The following is a 17,742-nucleotide window of genomic DNA, read 5'->3' on the forward strand; positions in this document are numbered from 1 at the left end:
AAATGTACTCAAAAGGCGAAGAGAGAGCATTATCTACTTGGGTGATCAAGAAAGCTCCCTGCCCAAAGACCTGCAGATTCGGAAGGTATACTCTCTGTCCCTCGAAACTGGATTCAACCCCTGCCCCCAGCGTCACGTGAATTGGCAAACTAGATGTAAGTTATGGCCCCAGAATCTGGGAGGGGCGCGTCGACGAGCTGCTTCGGGGTCACATGTCTTCGTAGAAGTGCATTGGTGTGACAGAGGAAGGCATGTCCAGGGTACCTGCGCCTGTTTGAGCTCTGGGAGGGAAGGCGAAGTGGAGAGAGCCTGCAGTGAAAACAGATTGGAAGGATGGAGGAAAGGGAGGGGAAGGAAAAAATGAACACCTCCCTGAACTTTCCTCTCCCTTCGTCCCAGACACTTGAAATAGAAATAATAACATGAACAAAAATGCTTACAACCACGATGTTATCGCCTTACTTAAGTTGCCTCACTCTGGAGGGTATGGGGTATAAAGTGCACATTGCGGTTGTGTCGGGAGTAAAGGTTCGGGCTGGTGTGGGTGCGCGCGCGGGTGACCCCACCTTTAGGGAAGCCGGCGCCCTACTCTCCAGGCAGTAGCCCCGGCTGACCCCCTCCCTCCTCCTTCCTTCCTCTTTTCCCTCCCTCCCTGCGTGTCTCCTCTGCACCGGCCCCCGCCGCGGAGCCAGGCGGCAGCACCGACGCGGCCGCAGCTCCTGCCCGCATCGCGCTAACCCGCGCCCCCGGCTCACACGTAGCCGGAGCGACTGAGCCAGCAGCCCCGGGCCCGCGCTGCGCACTGTGCGCACGGCGGGGTTGGCTGAGCTGACCTGCGCTGGGCTCCGGCGCCGCAGGCAGCTGGGGAGGGCGGCGTGGGAGAGGACGCTGAGACGCAGGGGCGGCCGCGCCGAGGTGACAAACTGCGCACCTGGAAAGTTACCCGGCTGTCTGGTGAGGTTCGTGGCCTGGGGGGCTTGGGCACCGGGGTCTGAGGGCGCACCGGGAGGGACAGGGTCGGTGTGCGCGCGTGTGCATGCTGTGCATGCGTTGCGCGATGTGCGCCTCTATTCCACACCCAGCCGGTCTCTTGATTGTGCTGTTTGAGTGTGGACGTGTGTACGCGTTGCATTCGCTAGGTGTGGCAGCGTTTCCTGAGCTCCTGGAGGCAGGGAAAGGCTACTTGTGTTTAGAGGCTCGGATGAGGGCGGGCGAGGCTCAGCCCCAGTGGGGAGTCCTCAGGGTTCTCTAGGTTTAGGGAGGAGCGGCGGTGGAGGCTGTTGCTCCAAGCTAGGGCTTGGCGGTGCTGTCAGGGCTTGCGCTCCCGGCTTTGCTTCATCCAGCTCTGAGTAGTTGCTAGGGGACAGTCCTCAGACAAGGACTTTTAGGAGTCCTGGTAAACTTGTGTGGGTGTCCTTTTGTCACTCTCGGCACCGTGAGGCGCTTTCATATTTCTGTATTTCTCGGTGATGAAGAAACAAGAGCAAACAAAGCCCAGAAACCAGCTACTTTGGGGATGAGAGAAAAAGAAATAGGTTCAGTTTTGAGAAGAACTACGATGCAAGTACAAAGTAGCTGAGGCCAGAGCTGACAATAAAAACAATGCATGCAGAATTAGGTAGAAAGGGTGACGCTGGGACAAATGCCTTGATTTCCTGATCTTCATCTTGTTCCCCAAGTTCTCAGGGGCTTTTAATTTTTTTTTTTTTTTTTTTTTTTTAAGGAAGAGAGCAACATACACCTGCCTCCACCCCACCACACTGTCATACTTACAGTTTCTTAGAATTGTCTCTTTTCTTTGCAAGTTTCTATTTAACTCTTGAAGAAGGCAATCATCCCACATAACATACACTAGCTGTTTTCAGTACTCCTGTTTAGTTTTGCACAGGAGGGTATGGGCTAATATGGTAGAGAATTCTCTTTGGAGAATTAGAGCGCATCCTCTCCATTGGAACACTGTGTGACTAAGAATAAACGACCTGAAAAGATGATGCCCAGACATCTTTCTCTTTTACATGAAATCCTTAACTCCAGTTCTATGAAGTCATTACAAGTGAGGCTAATGAGAATTCACCTCACAATGAAGGTATATGTTGCCTGGCTGTTGCCCAAGGCCTGTGATCCCTTATTGTCTTGCTTCCTCTAGGCTATTTTTCCTATCAATTATCTCTTCTTCTCCCATGTTTTCATTTTTCCAATCTCCTGTGCTTCATTATCCTGGAGCTGCAGACATTTTCAAGTTTTCATTATTTTAAAAATCCCTTACGTGAACCGTGATACCATCTTGCAGGCTCTACTCTTAGTGTCAGCTCTTTCCATGGTTCTTTGTAGTTGGGTGTCTATCCCCATTCTTCTTTGACAAATCAGATTTAGTACTTTTCCCTCTGATCTCATTTCCTGTGACAGGCCTGTGGGATGTGAGTACAGCCTGCTCACCTCTTAAGGATCTTATCTGCATGGTCTTTCTGATGCTTCTCCTAAATCTCTTATTGGTATACATGTTCCTTCTCCTTCTTTGTTATTTGCTTCTCCTCCTCCTCCTCCTCTCCCACAAATAATATCCACAGATATTACCTATTTGTTCATAGGTAACAATAGAGACATTCCTTTCTTATCTCCTTTAGTGATCTCATCTACAAATGGGACTTCAAGTCTTCTATGGAGCAATCTCTTCCCTTGACTTTTCTTTTTTGCTTCTAACTGCTAGACATTTGCATCATGATGACCCAAAAGCATCTCAAAATCAATATGTATAAATCCAGACTCATTACTGTCTTTTCAAAGCAAGCTCATTCTCCTGACTTCTATCAGTGCCACAGTGCCTAGCCCATACACGGTGCCCTATGTGTTCTTTTGGAATGACTGAATGAATGAAGAGTAGATAGTACTACTTTCCTTCAAGCCTCCTAAGATCAAAACATTGAAATCATTTTGATTGCCCTCCCGTGCACATCCATTTAATTACTACATTAGAGATGCTATCCTGCAGTGTTCCTCCTACTCATCCTTTTCTTTTAATATTAATCTCTTCACATCCTCTCTCACTTTAACCAAAGCAGTACCTTCTTACCATATCTTACAGTTTTCTTTCCAACCTCATATAGACCTAGACACTCTTCCTCTCCTCATCACCAATATCCTGGGCATTTGCATCCAATTCATCAACTTCAGCCTCTATTTATGTATCAATAACTGCTTAATATTTTCAGCTTTCCTTTTTCTTTAGCTTTTCTTGTCCCTCATTTCTTACTGCTCACTAAACTTCTCTACCTTAAAGTTTCCACTGGCGCTTCAAACTGAGTATATCCAAAATTAAACTCACCGTCCTATCCTTCAAATCTGCTCCTCATTTTGGTCAATGACATTACCTTTTACCCAGTCGCCATGATGTAAACTTTCAAATCCTCATCCTCTTTCTTCTTGCCACCACTCAAAAATTCTGTCAGCTATAATCTTCTGACCTGGACTTACAGACCCACATTTCTGTGTGTTTGCTTGTTTATCTGTTAATGTAGCCCCCAAAATAGCTGAATTTGGTAGTCAAATATAGGCTATGTGGCATTCATAAAATTCGCTGCAAACATTCTGCTGGGGCAGAGGGTGGGGAGGGGAGGCAGTTTAAAGAAATAATCAACCTCCAGAGTAGCTGCAACTTTGGTACAATAAGGTCATATGATTTCCTGTCAAGAGAAAGTTTTTCTCTAGCCAGGATGGTGTGGACAGAGAAAACAAGCAGTAGATTCCAAACTGAGCCCCAGGTCAACAGTCACAAGGTCAGATGGACAGATGCTTTTAATTGTGGCATTGATGTGAAAGTGAGCTGTTTCTCACAAGGACAACTCTGTGTGGTTTTGTTTCAGGGAGAAGAATCAGGGATTTGTATATTCAATTATTTTCTAAAGGAACTTTAGAGAGACAAGCTAATGGTAACATCAAATGTATCAGTTTCTTATCTACCTAGAATATTATCTGTAAACGTCTGTATAATTCACCCCTCTGATTTCCAGCCGAACTGCCCATTATCATTAAAAAATCAATTCTGCTTTCCATGATGTATTGAAGGGAAGGACATTGCAGTGTTACATATAGCTGTAACTTTTATTGAATCTCATATGACAATGTTTTTCTCTCTGGCTACCATGGAGATGGTCAATTTTTTTCTCGAGTTCAAGAAGTTCAAGTCATTAAGTAGTGCTGGGACTCTGAGCTTTAATCCTGAAACTATCACCTCCTATTTGGATTGGTGCAATAGTATCTTCCCTTGTCTTACTTCCTCTAAGCTCTTTTTACTCCATTCCTTATTTATGAGAGTATTATTTTCCTAAAGGACAAATCTGACCACATAACTAGAAAACTTAGTGTATCTTAAGATTCAGATACCATAATGTGGCATAGGAAGTTTTTCAGTATCTTACTTTTTCAGTTTCATTATTCATTACTCTCCTTTCATCCATCACACATTTCAGCCTGTCCCTTGACTGTGCTATGAGCTTTCTTGCATTCATTTCTTAATACATAATTCTTTTCTTAAACTAATAGACTTTCTATTTTATAGAAATTTTAGGTTTATAAAAAAATTGAGTAAAAAGCACAGAGTTCCTATATACCCACCTCTCAGCACTTTCCCCTGCTCTTAACATCTTTCAGCAGTATGGTACGTGTGTTACAAGTGATGGAACCAATATTGATGCATTATTATTAAAGTCCATAGTTTGCATTGGGGTTCATTCCTTTTATACATTCCATGGGTTTTGACAAGTATATAATGAAATGTATATGTCAATACAGTCTCATATTAATCGTTTTACTGCCCTGTCAATATTCTTTCCCACCTATTCCTTTCTGTCTTTCCCCAAGCTCCTGGCAACCACTGATCTTTTTATGGTCTCCAAGTTTTGTCTTTTCCAGAATGCTATATAGTGGAAATCATACAATGGATAGGCTTTTCATATTGACTTCTTTCACCCAGCAATATGCATTTAAAGTTGCTTCATGTCTTCTCATTGGCTGATATTGCTTTTATTATTGAATAATACACTATTATATGGATGTGCCACAGTTTGTTTATCCATTTACCTACTGAAGGATATCTTGGTTACTTCCAGGTTTTGGGAATTATAAACAAAGCTGCCATAAACATTCATGTTCAGGTTTTAGTGAAAACATATGTCTCGTATTAGTTGGGTAGATACCAAGAAACATGATTGTTGGCTTGTAGAGTAAGAGTAGATTTAGCTTTGTAAGAAGCTGCCAAATTGTCCCCTAATGTAACTGTATCATTTTGTATTCCCACTAGCAATGAATGAGCATTCCTGTTGCTCCCTATTCGCACCAGCATTTGGTGTTGTCAGTGTTTTGGATTGTAGTCATTCTAATAGGTGTGTAGTATTATCCCATTATTGTTTAAATTTGAGATTCCCTAGTGACCTATGATGTTGAGTATCTTTTTATATGCTTATTTACCAACTGTGTGTCTTCTTTGGTGAGGTGTCTGCTCAGATCTTTTGCCCATTCTTCAGTTGAGTTGTTTGTTTTCCTATTATTGAGTGTTCAGAATTCCTCCTTTATTAGACATATGTTTTAGAAGTACATTCTCTCAGTCTATGGCTTGTTTTTTCATTCTCTTTTTTCAAAGCAGAAATTTTAAATTTTAATCAAGTCAAATTTATCAATATTTTTCTGTCTATGAATCAGGCTTTTTGGTCTTTTATCCAAAAAGTCATCACAAAACCCAAGATCACCTAGAATTTCTCCTATGTTGCCTTTGGGGGGTTTTGTAATTTTGTGTCTTACATCTAGGTCTGTGATCCATTTTAAGCTAATTTTTGTGAAAGCTATAAGGTCTGTATCTAGATTCTATTTTTTTTAAAAAAATTAATGCCTAGTTGTTCCAGTACAATTTGTTAAAAAGACTATCCTTTCTCCATTGATTTGTCTTTGCTCTCTTTTGTATTCTTTGATCTTTGGATCAGTTGACTGTGTTGTTTAGGTCTACCTCTGGGATCTCTGTTCTGTTCCATTGATCTACTTGTCTATTTTTTCACCAATACAACACTATATTGATTACCATTACTTTATTAGTAAGCCTTAAAGTTGGATAGTATCAGTTCTTCCTCGATATTGTGTTGGTTTAGTACATGTTTTCTGTTCAATAAGTTTTTCTTCTAAGATAAATTGTCGGATAAATAATGTTAACTGTGATAATAATAGTAACATTTAATATTTCTTAAATACTATATGCTAATACCTGTGCTAAATTTTCATCATGATTTATCTCATTTAATCCTCTAAAATCTCTAAATGACAGGCAGCATTATTTTATCTATCTCTCTATGTTTCTATCTTTTTCTTCCATTACTGACACTCAAGTATCTTGCCTGAGGGCATATAGACCACTAAATGAAAGTGCTTCGACTGGGACTCTGAATCAGTAACCTTAGCCAGCACTATACCATCTCCCATATTGACAGATATACACGTAGCTATACACACACATCTATATATGTGTGTGTGTGTTTGTCTGTGTATATTTATAACAGACTCCAGATGGGTAGAGAGAGAAATAGATATTATCTAGACCAGAGCCAAGATTCTGGTTTCAAACTGCTATAGGGCTGGAGGAAAAACAGAAAACAAAGCTTAATTCCTCCCACATTGACTGCCAGGTGTTAATCCGCCTGCAGGCGCCTTCACAGTCACTTTTGCTTTTCTTATGTCTATTCTAATTACCTCATGGTGGACAGCATTTTCTAAATGGTGATTACATTAATATAATAATTTGTAGTTGTATATAGCTTTTCTCTCTTCTAGCGAAATGCCACTACTCATTTGATTGCTGTCTCCTATACCTAACTGCAGAAGAGTATTGCCCCCACAGTGAACTATGGTTTTTGGTTGCCTTCAAAGATATTTAGGTGGACCTCTGTGTTTTAAGCATTTCATTGCAATGCGTGAAAATAAATAGGGGCTACATGAGAGAATTACAGAGTTTCAATTATTAAGTCCTTGTAGTCATGAATTGGCTCCGTGTCATAAATAATCTTTTTTTGTCTCTATCTTTAGGTGGGGAACTTGTTTTGCAGGCTGTTTGTTTCCAAATTATTTCTTTTCTCAATGGAAGATAGAATCCAGGAAAAGTAAGAGTCCTTTACTCCTGGCCACATCCTCCCAAAGGAATAACGTGCTTCTTTAAAGAGTTTTGTCACTTGAGAGGCTGAGGTAGAAGGATGGCTTGAGCCCAGGATTTCGCGACCAGTTTGAGCAACATAGTACAAGACCCCATCTCAACAACAACAACAACAAAAAAATCAGTCAAGCATGGTGGTGTGCCTCTGTAGTCCTAGCTACTCTGAAGGGGGAGGCAAGAGGGTCACTTGAGTCCAGGAGTTTCAGGTTACAGTGATTGCACCACTGGCCGCTGCATCTCATGGCCTCAGAGGGAGACCCTGTCACCACAAACAAACAAACAACCCACAAAAGACTCTTGTTAGAAGACATTCAGTTTACTAGACTTCTGTCCTACCCAGAAATGATCCTCTCTGGGTTTTCTTCACACCAAGACATTAATTGCCTGTTTCTAGTTACATGCTATAATAAGAGCTGCTTACCTACTTCATGTGTGCGACCTGCCAGGCATTGTATGGGATACTTTACAAATGTAATAATCATAGTAACCCTATGAGATAGATATAAATATATTCCCTTTTGTAGTTAAGAAAGTAAGACTCAAAGATTTTTAGGAATATATAGAAGGTTGAGAAAGAGCAGATTATTTTATAACCCTAATTGGCCTGACTCTATTGCTCATGTTAAATTCTGATCTTTATCTCCAAACTCATTTCTTATTACATCATGTGCTGCCATCTGACTGTAAGAATGATTTTAATAACCTGCAGTTGCCAGATTGATGGAGCAACATTCTGTGGTTCATTTCTCTTTGTGGCTAGCAATACGTATTTGAGGAATAGCTTATCTTAGTGACTGATACAGGAAACAGAGTGAATCTAATTAGGTTTTATGAAGCCAGAGTCTTGAAACCTTGGCTTCAGGGACAACAATATTTAAATGGATGAACTAAGTAAGAAATCAGACTAGTATTGAGCCATTTAGTAACTTACTTATGTATCTTAAATTAGTGACTTGAAAGATGAGTTACTCTCATTTTCCCATCTTTGAAATTCTAAATAGCTTGAAAGATTTACATAGCTTCCAACTAAACCAGAGGATAATTGGTGTTTTGGGAGAATTTAACATCCTCTACCTACTGTGCTTCAAGTTTGTAAAATTATTGGATTGGCACAGAATTTTTCGAATACCATCCATAGAGCAAAAATGATTCTAAGCCTTTTCATATTTGTAATGCTAAAACTGTTTTCTGTGTCAAATTTGACTGCAAATCCATGATGGGATATGCCCCTGATATAGTATATGATACTTTGGTCTCAGTAAACAATTTTTCCATGAACAAAAATGAGTGAGTTGTTAGTTTAATATTAAATTGGAAAGATTTTGTATGTGCTCTTTTCTTTATAAGGCAAATCCTTTTCCTCCTACCATTACATCTCCCTTCTTTCTCTAGTGACCTAAGAATACTTGTCCATGAACTGAGAAGGCTGTCTAGAAAATGGCTCACTGATGCGTGTTAAAAATGTGTGTACACATTAATTTAAAATATTTTTGGAGTACCTTTCTTATGCTTGCAATTCATAATCTCATTCAGGCTTATTCTCAGATTTCCATATAACGTATTCTGAATTGCTTATTCAGGATACAAGTATGTCCAGGGCGAATTCTTTGAATTCTAGTCTCTTCATCCTTCTTATATATTCATAATATACAAGATCAGTAAATGCTGCCAAGTCAACAGAAACTTAAAGGTTAAACCTGCCACATCTCTGCAACATATTAAGGCAATTCTCCGAAGGCTAATGTTTATTAATGACCACTTTGAACCTGAATTATATGAGAAATATCTAGGTGTTTCAAGATTGCTTTTATAAATGCATTTATTTTCTGTTTATACCATCCATTGTAGGCAATCTGCATTGACTATTTGGTCACATCTGTTTGAAACCTAGACACTGTGTTACATCTTTGCATCTGTGCCTTTGTTGTTGTAGAGGTCACTATTATTCTGGTAGAACTAGTGAAAAAACTCTAAGTATTTCACTTCTATTTAAGTGTGAACTTTGGAGGGAGAGGGGGCAGATGTGTGGATTATAAAACTGCGAAGTTTCATTTCTTCTGATTTGAGATAATCAGAAGTAATTCAAGCTTAGTTTACAAGTGTTATAATGCTTTTTGGGTTATGGCTGTTGTATTTGTCTGTTCTCATGTTGCTATTATAATAAAGACACATCTGAGACTGGGTAATTTATAAAGGAAAAGGGTTTAATGGACTCCCAGTTCCACATGGCTGGGGAGGCCTCATAATCGTAGCAGAAGGCGAAGGAAGAGCAACGGCATGTCTTACATGGTGGCAGGCAAGAAAGCATGTTCAGGGGAAACTCTCCTTTATAAAACCATCAGATCTCATGAGAGCTATTCACTATCACGAGGACAGCATAGGAAAGACCCGCCCCCATGATTCAATTATCTCCCATTGGGTACCTCCCACGACATGGGGATTTATGGGAGCTAAAATTCAAGATGAGATTTGGGTGGGGACACAGCCAAATGATATCAGCTGTCAAAAACTGCATGTGTAAAAGTATGAAGTTTAAATAGGTAGTCTAAAGAGCTTTTAAACATTATAATAATTAGTCAGAACAGTATTTCCCAAACTCCACACATTCAAGTTCTACTTTTATGATTCTGCTCATATGTGCTTATTATCTGCAGATGATTTATTTTTATTTTCATCAAATTGACTCAGTAAGCCTAAATATCTAGTTTAGATTTCACTGAAGCAATAATAACAATGAGATCACAACTTTGTGGTGATATTTATATTTCAAATATGTGTTAAAATAAATACATAGCTATTAGACTAAAACAAGTTCTGAATAAACTAAATCATCCCTCATAACCCCTGATCTGCATACCACATCCTGAGACTCACTAGATTCATGATTACTTTGGGGCCTGAACTGAGGACATTCATTTTTTTAATTTTTGAAATTTTCATAACTTCCCACACTACACCAATATAGGAGGACATTCTTAATAGGAAAAGAATAGAGCCTTGCAGGCATGGGTCGTACATGTTGGAGATCCTCCACTTTGGACATAAAATAAAGGATGTAGAACAATTTAAAATTCTTCTTCCTATTGGTGACCACAGTTCAGAAGTGTTTTAGCAGTGAGTGTTATCAGAAATGCAAAAACTTAATAGATACATACAGCAGGAGGAAAGTGCTAATCAAGCATCACCAACTCTGCTTCCGTCTTCTGAGAAATGCAGATGTGTAATTTTCTAAATCTGGGGAAGGTTTCTTACTGTTGCCGCATGGGGAGCTGTGAAAGTTATGACATTTCCATACCTCTGTTGTTGTAGCTGCTCATTTGCATTTTATCTTTGCCATGCTAACATCCAAGTCACAGTTTTGTTGTGATGATTTTGACAGCTGTTCAGAGAGACTATCCAGAGAAAACAGCAGGTAACTCAGACCATTTGTGCAAAATGTTTAGGTGTGATACTTGTGCTCTCAAAGGGACAGGTAAGAATGAACCCAAATGCCAACTCTTCCTCATGGAGGGAAAAAAGAAATCAATAGATAGCTTTTTTTTTTTTTTCTGGAAACATGGGGAAATTTATTACTTTTCAAACAATGATGATTGCTGTGTTCCTATTTATGAAACAAGATAGGAATGAGAGGAATGGTGGGGACTGTTGGGAAGTGAAACTCCACTTGATACTTCCCAATTCTGTGCCCTCTCAGGTCCCTGAGCAAAATGGGAAATGGTTCAGTGAAACCTAAACATTCCAAGCACCCAGATGGACACTCTGGGAACCTCACCACTGATGCTCTGCGGAACAAGGTGACAGAGCTGGAGAGAGAGTTGAGGAGGAAGGATGCTGAGATCCAGGAGCGGGAGTACAATTTGAAGGAGCTGCGGGAGCAGCTGTCGAAGCAGACCGTGGCCATTGCTGAACTCACAGAAGAGCTCCAGAACAAGTGCATCCAGCTGAACAAGCTGCAGGATGTGGTGCATATGCAGGGAGGAAGCCCGCTTCAGGCTTCTCCAGATAAAGTGCCTCTTGAGGTCCACCAGAAGACCTCTGGATTGGTCTCTCTCCATAGCAGGAGGGGAGCAAAGGCTGGCGTGTCTGCTGAGCCAACAACCCGGACCTATGATCTCAACAAACCCCCTGAATTTTCCTTTGAGAAAGCAAGAGTCAGAAAAGACTCCAGGTAAGAAGTTTCCACAACCTTTAAACTCAGATGGCCTTAATATTGTGAAATATGAGAGTGATATTTATTAAGCCACCTTAATGATAAAGAACATATTAACCCTTTCAGATGTGGGGGTAGAGGGGTTTTTTAAATGATTTTGTTTTGCAAAAGAATCTCCCATTGGGCAGAAGTTTAAAGTAGAAATTGCACTATGTATCTCACTCTGTGAGGAGCTCAGTTTACTCACAGTTATTTCTATTACCTTGAAAACCCTAGGGGTGTGAAATAGTATTAGAAAGTGTACACTTCTCTTTCTAGAGGAGTGAACTTAAAAATGTATACACATCATAGTGAATTGTGACTATGTTAGCCAAAAACAGTCACATTTTAGCATTCTTCTTTTCAAGTGTCATGAAAAAGGAACATACTGTAGCCTTAAAGAAAGATGAATTCATTCATTCATTCATTCCAGTTTATGTTGGTCTCTACTCTCTGCCAGCCAGTGTGTTAGATTCTAGGTATGCCTCAGTGAATAGAAACAGAGCCTTTCTAGCAGGGGCGGTAAGCAGTATACACAGAAACAAGTCAGCAATGTGTAATTATTAATTGGAATCAATAATATGATACAAACCAATACTATGGCAGGTGGTATCTGGAGTGAGGGGAAAGGAGGTCAGGGAGACAACAACAGAAGCAGGCTTGTCATGAAGGCCTGGCTGAGGAAGTGACCTTTAACAGACTTCAAGTAGCATGAACCAGGCAGAAAGAGGATTTCAGGCAGAGGGAACAATTAAAAGCTAGAATTACTTTTAAAAATTTGAGTTTTTAAAAGAACATATAAATCTTTGCCACTGCATTCATGTATAGGGGGGTGTGTGTGTGTGTGCGCACGTGCGCGTACATTTCTTTATGGGTGAAAGTTCGATTTTCTGGGTCAGGGAAGACTCATTGGAAACATCATGAATTAGGGTTCCCTTCCTTCACTATTTTCAACTGAGTATTTATTAACTGAAATTAAATCTTTTGCCTCAATAACGCCTTGGTCAAGCCTGAATCTCTATTGCAAAATGCAAGATCTGTGAAATTGAAACAAACTTTAACTTATTCACTAACATAAGTATTATAAATGAAGATAAAACATCTGACCTAGACAAACAAATGATTAATTTTAACCACAGAATTATAAAGGGAGGTTTAATTAATCAATTTGTTGACAGTATTTGAAGCATAGTGAATGATCAATAAATATTTGTGAAGGAAGTTAGTGATGCCAGATTATTAATTGTAATATCCTGTGACTGAAAGAAATTTGATTAATATTGGATTTCAGCAGAGTTTTATTAAGTCAAAATTTTTATTAGTCTAAAACTTTCTCATCTGTTTCCTTTCAAAAGTAATAATTATTTTTAATGGTATGAATTCTGAAATTATAGATGGCACAAACTTATATTTGTTTTAAAAAAACTGAGCATCATCCAGTGTTCTCTTTTGTTATATCAGAGATATATGAACTCTACATAGTATATGTATCCATATACACATATATAATAATATTATAGAATGTATACTGCATTACTATATATATATACATAAGTATAATCTATTATTTACTCACAAAAATGTTACAAATATCAATGTGCTTTTTTATGAAGAATGACATGTAAGAGAATTTAGTAGCAGTTCATCTTCTTTGACCTTCTCCCTATATATGACACCAGATGTATTCTCTTCAATCAAGATTATGTTCAATTACTTTGTTCAAAGACATATGCTCATCTTGAGGCAAAACACCATTCTCCTGGTGCTGAAAAATCTGAGATAAGCATATTTCCTTGAATTTATTTAAGGATAAATTATTAGCTCTGCTATAACCAGGCAAAAAAAATCAGTAGTTATATACAATTTCTGTGCCAAACCAGACTTCTTTCTGTCTGTAGTGAATGGAATGCAGGAAGGATATTGTATCTCCTGAATAAGGATTATTGATTATTCTCCTCACCATAAAGGCAAGCCAAGTGGGTACAAGTCTGTGTTGTGGTCAGGATAAAGAAATGGGCTAATAGATTTCTTAATGATTAAGTCCCAAAGAGACAAAAACTGTATCATCCATGCCCTAACAATCCTCATCTGCTTTCACAGAGCCCTGTGGTTCTAAATTGAATAATGACATAAAAAATGGAAACATTCATTTTCAGTTGACTGTTTTGTACCTCAGTTTCCCTTGCAAAAAGTACAGATACCTCAAGTCTGAAATAGCTAGCTAAACACACATAGTTAACTTTATCAATTCAGAAATTTAAAATTGTTCAATTTTTCAAAAGTGCTCAATATTACAATTCATTTTCCATTTCCAAATCGTTTCAGTATTGGATAAAAGCCAAAAGTAAACTTTGGATATTTTTATATCTCTTTTATATTATACAGCCTATCAAAAATTTGTAAGAAACAATTTTCCAGAAGTTAGAGCATTAACAGGGTAGACGTGTCCTTCACTGATGAAAGGATGATGTACGGTATACATTAGTTTGTCTACTTTTCCAAGCAATTCTTGCTAGATAACAGAGATTTTAAGATCATCAGTCAAAATGACTCCTCTGTTTAATTTTTGGTTCTCCTAATTTATTTGTTGGACTTTTATAAAGTATCCTGGCTGAATTTATGGCTAAATCTGTTTCTACTAATGTACACGTCAACTACATTTTGGATAAAGTTCACCCTTCCATACTGGGCCAGAAAGCCATTGAATGGCTTTTCAGTCTTTTTGTCAAAGGGACTATCTACGATGAACACTTAACAGTGAGCAAGAAGCTGAGGGGGGAGTGCTAGCTCTCCTTCAATCAACAATATTAGGGAGATATGAAGCACCCATAGAAGCCAGAGAATAAAATTTGATGGAATGATAGATTCTGAATTTGAATAATCAGTTTCTGTAATTCATGTCACAGTATTCTATGATTTTGCTAAGGTACCTGTGCTCAGATATATCATAAATGGTGAGTGAGCCTCTTCAGTTGCTGGGCAGCTCCAGCTCATTCCAGCTTTATTGTCCTGTACCCATCAAATACACTTTTATGGTCTGAAGGTGTAACTTACATTGTCTGATTGTACCTCCCTGCTTTATATGGAGGAACTAATAATGACACACTACTGGCATTAGGAAATTCTGGAAATTTGTTTCTTTCTCATTTCAAGGATCTGCATTTTAATATCAGGTTCTAGATTCAGTGCTGTCCAGTAGAACTTTCTTCAGCAGTGGAAATATTATATAATCCATGCTTTGCAATATGGTAGCCAATAATCAAATATGGCTATTGAGCACTTGAAATGCAGCTAGTGCCACTAAGAAACTGAATTTTTAATTTATTTTCTTACAGAGAAGATTGAATCTGATGGATTTTTAATTTTAATTAATTTAAAAACTGAATAGTCACATGTCTATTGCCTACTCTACTGAATACTGCAGTTCTAGATAATATGGTTTTGACTGTAACTGCTATTGCCTAAGATGGGAATTATGACTTAGTTTGGGAACCCTTTATAGACAAAGTGAGACCTACGTTCAGTTTTAGGACAACGCCACAGAAAATGAGTCTATGCCTGTCAGATTGAGGTGGGCACAATGTGAAATCACTGTGTGGGTCAGCTGTACCCAAACTGCAGTATATCATAGCTCTTTGTAGGGACCTGGCTTTGTGCCTACTGACCATTTTAGATCCTCAAAAGCATGCAGCATGCAGTGGGCATGTAGCCTGTTTACATAACAGGCACTCAGCTTTATTGAAGTATAAATGTCATGATGAGTCAGGGTACTACCGTGTGTCAAATACTCTGATCTGTGATTTAAATTTAATATGTTGACCATCAGAAGACCTTAGAGCCATAGGAACCTTAGAGATTGTTTGATGCTACCCCCCTTACTAGAGAAGTAAGGACACAGGTGCTGGGGAGTTAAGGAATGTACCATGGTTGGTGGCAGAGCTAAGATAGAATCCAAGACTCTTGAAATCAAGATCAGTTCTTTTCCTCTTCAGTCGTACTCTAGTGTTCCAAGAACTACCCACAAATGTGAAAGACCTTGATTAGACCAGCCTGGGCACCAGTCTATCTTATTATAATATGCCCTATTGATTGATATTAAGAGTGGTGGTGCTTCCTGGAGCTCTCTAGCTTCATCCATGTGGATTTGAGCAGAGGCGGTCCATTGCATTGATGCCTACTAAGTTCTGGATCCTTAGAGCTGAGGTCTGTGAGAAAAGGACATTGAGAATGGGTTTGATCCACCTGATGGCACCAACTGTGGCATATATAGAGGGTCACATATGGGCTCCTGAATAAGTACAGTGCTTCTCAAGGCTGAGAACTGAATATCACTGGCAGAGAGGGCAGAGAAGAGCTCGCCTAGCATTTCTGCCCATGTCTGGTCTGCCTTGAGCACCAAGACAACCATGCATTCAGATGTCACACCTTTTACTGAGATTAAGTTTTTCTTTTCTGTTTATGTAGATATTGTTTAGAAAACTTCATCAGAGCAAAATTAGGAGCTCATGCTGAATGTCTGGTGGAACACAGGCAAATTAATCAGAGACATCTGGCAAGTTGCTGGTATGACTGCATTTTGCTAGGGATGCTTAAACTATCATTTGAAACTATTGCTCTTTCATGAAAAGGAAAGATAAAACAAAGACTTGCCATCTGACTTCAGATATGAACTCCAGTTTTAGGAAGGACAGTTAGTTTTATCCGTCACTCCAACCACAGGAGCAGAATAGGTAAAAGAAGAAAATGCTAGTGAGTCATATGTTTAAATAAGATGTGGAAAAGGACTGTGGAAGAATATGTTTGTTTTTATTTGCTTCCTTTCCAAAGCAGTACTGAGCATTTGAGGATGTACACTACAGAACATGTTGTATTCCTCTTTATTGAAGAGGAATGTTTCCATGGAAAAAAAAAATATTTATATACCACTAATTATGTGCCAGTCACCACTCTGAATGCCTCACAAATACTGAATCATTTAATCCTCACAATAAACCTATGAGGTAGATATTATTCGTCACCCCCATTTTGTGTATGAGAAAACTGAGGCATACAGAATTATATAACCTGCCAAAGGTTATGCAGAGTTTAATATAGGAAACAGAATTCAAAATCAGAAAACCCACTATCTAGAGTCTGCTCTAATCATTCCTATAGATGATTTTTTCAAGATAACAATCAGAGGTGGACTCTTGACCTTTTTATTGGAAAGCCTTATTTAAAAATTAAATATATAATCAGAAATACATTTTTTTAAATGCAATGATTAGAAAAATCTCCCTGCTATTGTTATTTTTCTCTGAAAATGATTCTTCCAGAAAGTGCTGCTCTATTAGCAGTTTGCAGTAGTGGGAACTTTTGCTGGGAAGGAAACACCCCTTTTTTCCCTTCCATGAAATAGTGACTTATATATTGCCATATGAGAGGCTCTATATGTAGATTTTACATAGATAATTGAAGATTTTAAGAGTGTATATACCGGCTCTTAGCAGTTGGACAGTTAAAAATTGGTATACATTCTCATAAATGCTATTGCCTTAACCTTGGTCTTCAGAAAAGCAAAAATTGAAGCTGTCTATATAGGATAAGGCATGGAAGAAGAAAAATATCCAGTTGTGTGGTGATCTGATACCCAGAATCTACAGGTGAAGGTAACTGGGTGATGTATCTGGTGAATGTTGTCAGTATGCTTGAAAACAAAAGGTTATATTTCATAGTGATAGATAATGTGCATGTAGACACTCAGATCAAAACTAGCTACTCCGCGATGGGATGAAAAAACTAAGTTATTGGTTGGCTATTACATGTCTGTCATTCTGCATATTTAACTCATGGAGGCCTTAGACTTGCCTAATGAGGCATCAGGTTTTCGTTTTACTGAAGGTGAAATTAAAGCTCAGGGTCATTCCATTTGTTCCAGGTTGTAATGTTTATGTATTTTTGGAAACAGTTTTCCAATTTGAGTCTGCGTGATGTCAAATGTGTATTCTCTACCACAATGTGCACAACATTTATAGCCTGTGCAGCCTGCAGTGTGAGTGGCTTCTCTTGGGGTTGTATAACTAGGCTGGGGGCTTTCTTTGTGGGGGTGAGGTAGGGTGGGTGGTACCGTTAAGCTCCAAAAAAAGAAGAGGTAAAAAGCACGGAGGAAGCCGGGCGTGGTAGCTCACGCCAGTAATCCCAGAACTTTGGGAGGCAGAGTTGGGCAGATCATGAGGTCAGGAGATCGAGACCATCTTGGCTAACACGGTGAAACCCCATCTCTACTAAAAATACAAAAAATTAGCCGGGCGTGGTGGCAGGCGCCTGTAGTCTCAGCTACTCGGGAGGCTGAGGCAGGAGAATGGCGTGAACCCGGGAGGCGGAGCTT

The 17,742-nt window shown here is 39.1% G+C and overlaps 1 protein-coding gene across 1 annotated transcript in view; it reads left to right on the forward strand.

Annotated features, from left to right (window-relative positions):
- Positions 1-717: 717 nt before the first annotated feature.
- The window catches only part of PRKG2 (protein kinase cGMP-dependent 2), a 116,178-nt gene continuing 99,153 nt past the window's right edge, over positions 718-17,742 (forward strand). The window contains exons 1-2 of the mRNA XM_033214294.1: positions 718-954; positions 10,881-11,354. Coding sequence (XP_033070185.1) covers positions 10,894-11,354 — 461 coding nt within the window. The 5' untranslated portion in view covers positions 718-954; positions 10,881-10,893. The remainder of the gene's footprint in view (positions 955-10,880; positions 11,355-17,742) is intronic.

This window comes from Trachypithecus francoisi, unplaced genomic scaffold (genome assembly GCF_009764315.1).
Source record: "Trachypithecus francoisi isolate TF-2019V2 unplaced genomic scaffold, Tfra_2.0 Lachesis_group1, whole genome shotgun sequence".
Lineage (NCBI taxonomy): Eukaryota > Metazoa > Chordata > Mammalia > Primates > Cercopithecidae > Trachypithecus > Trachypithecus francoisi.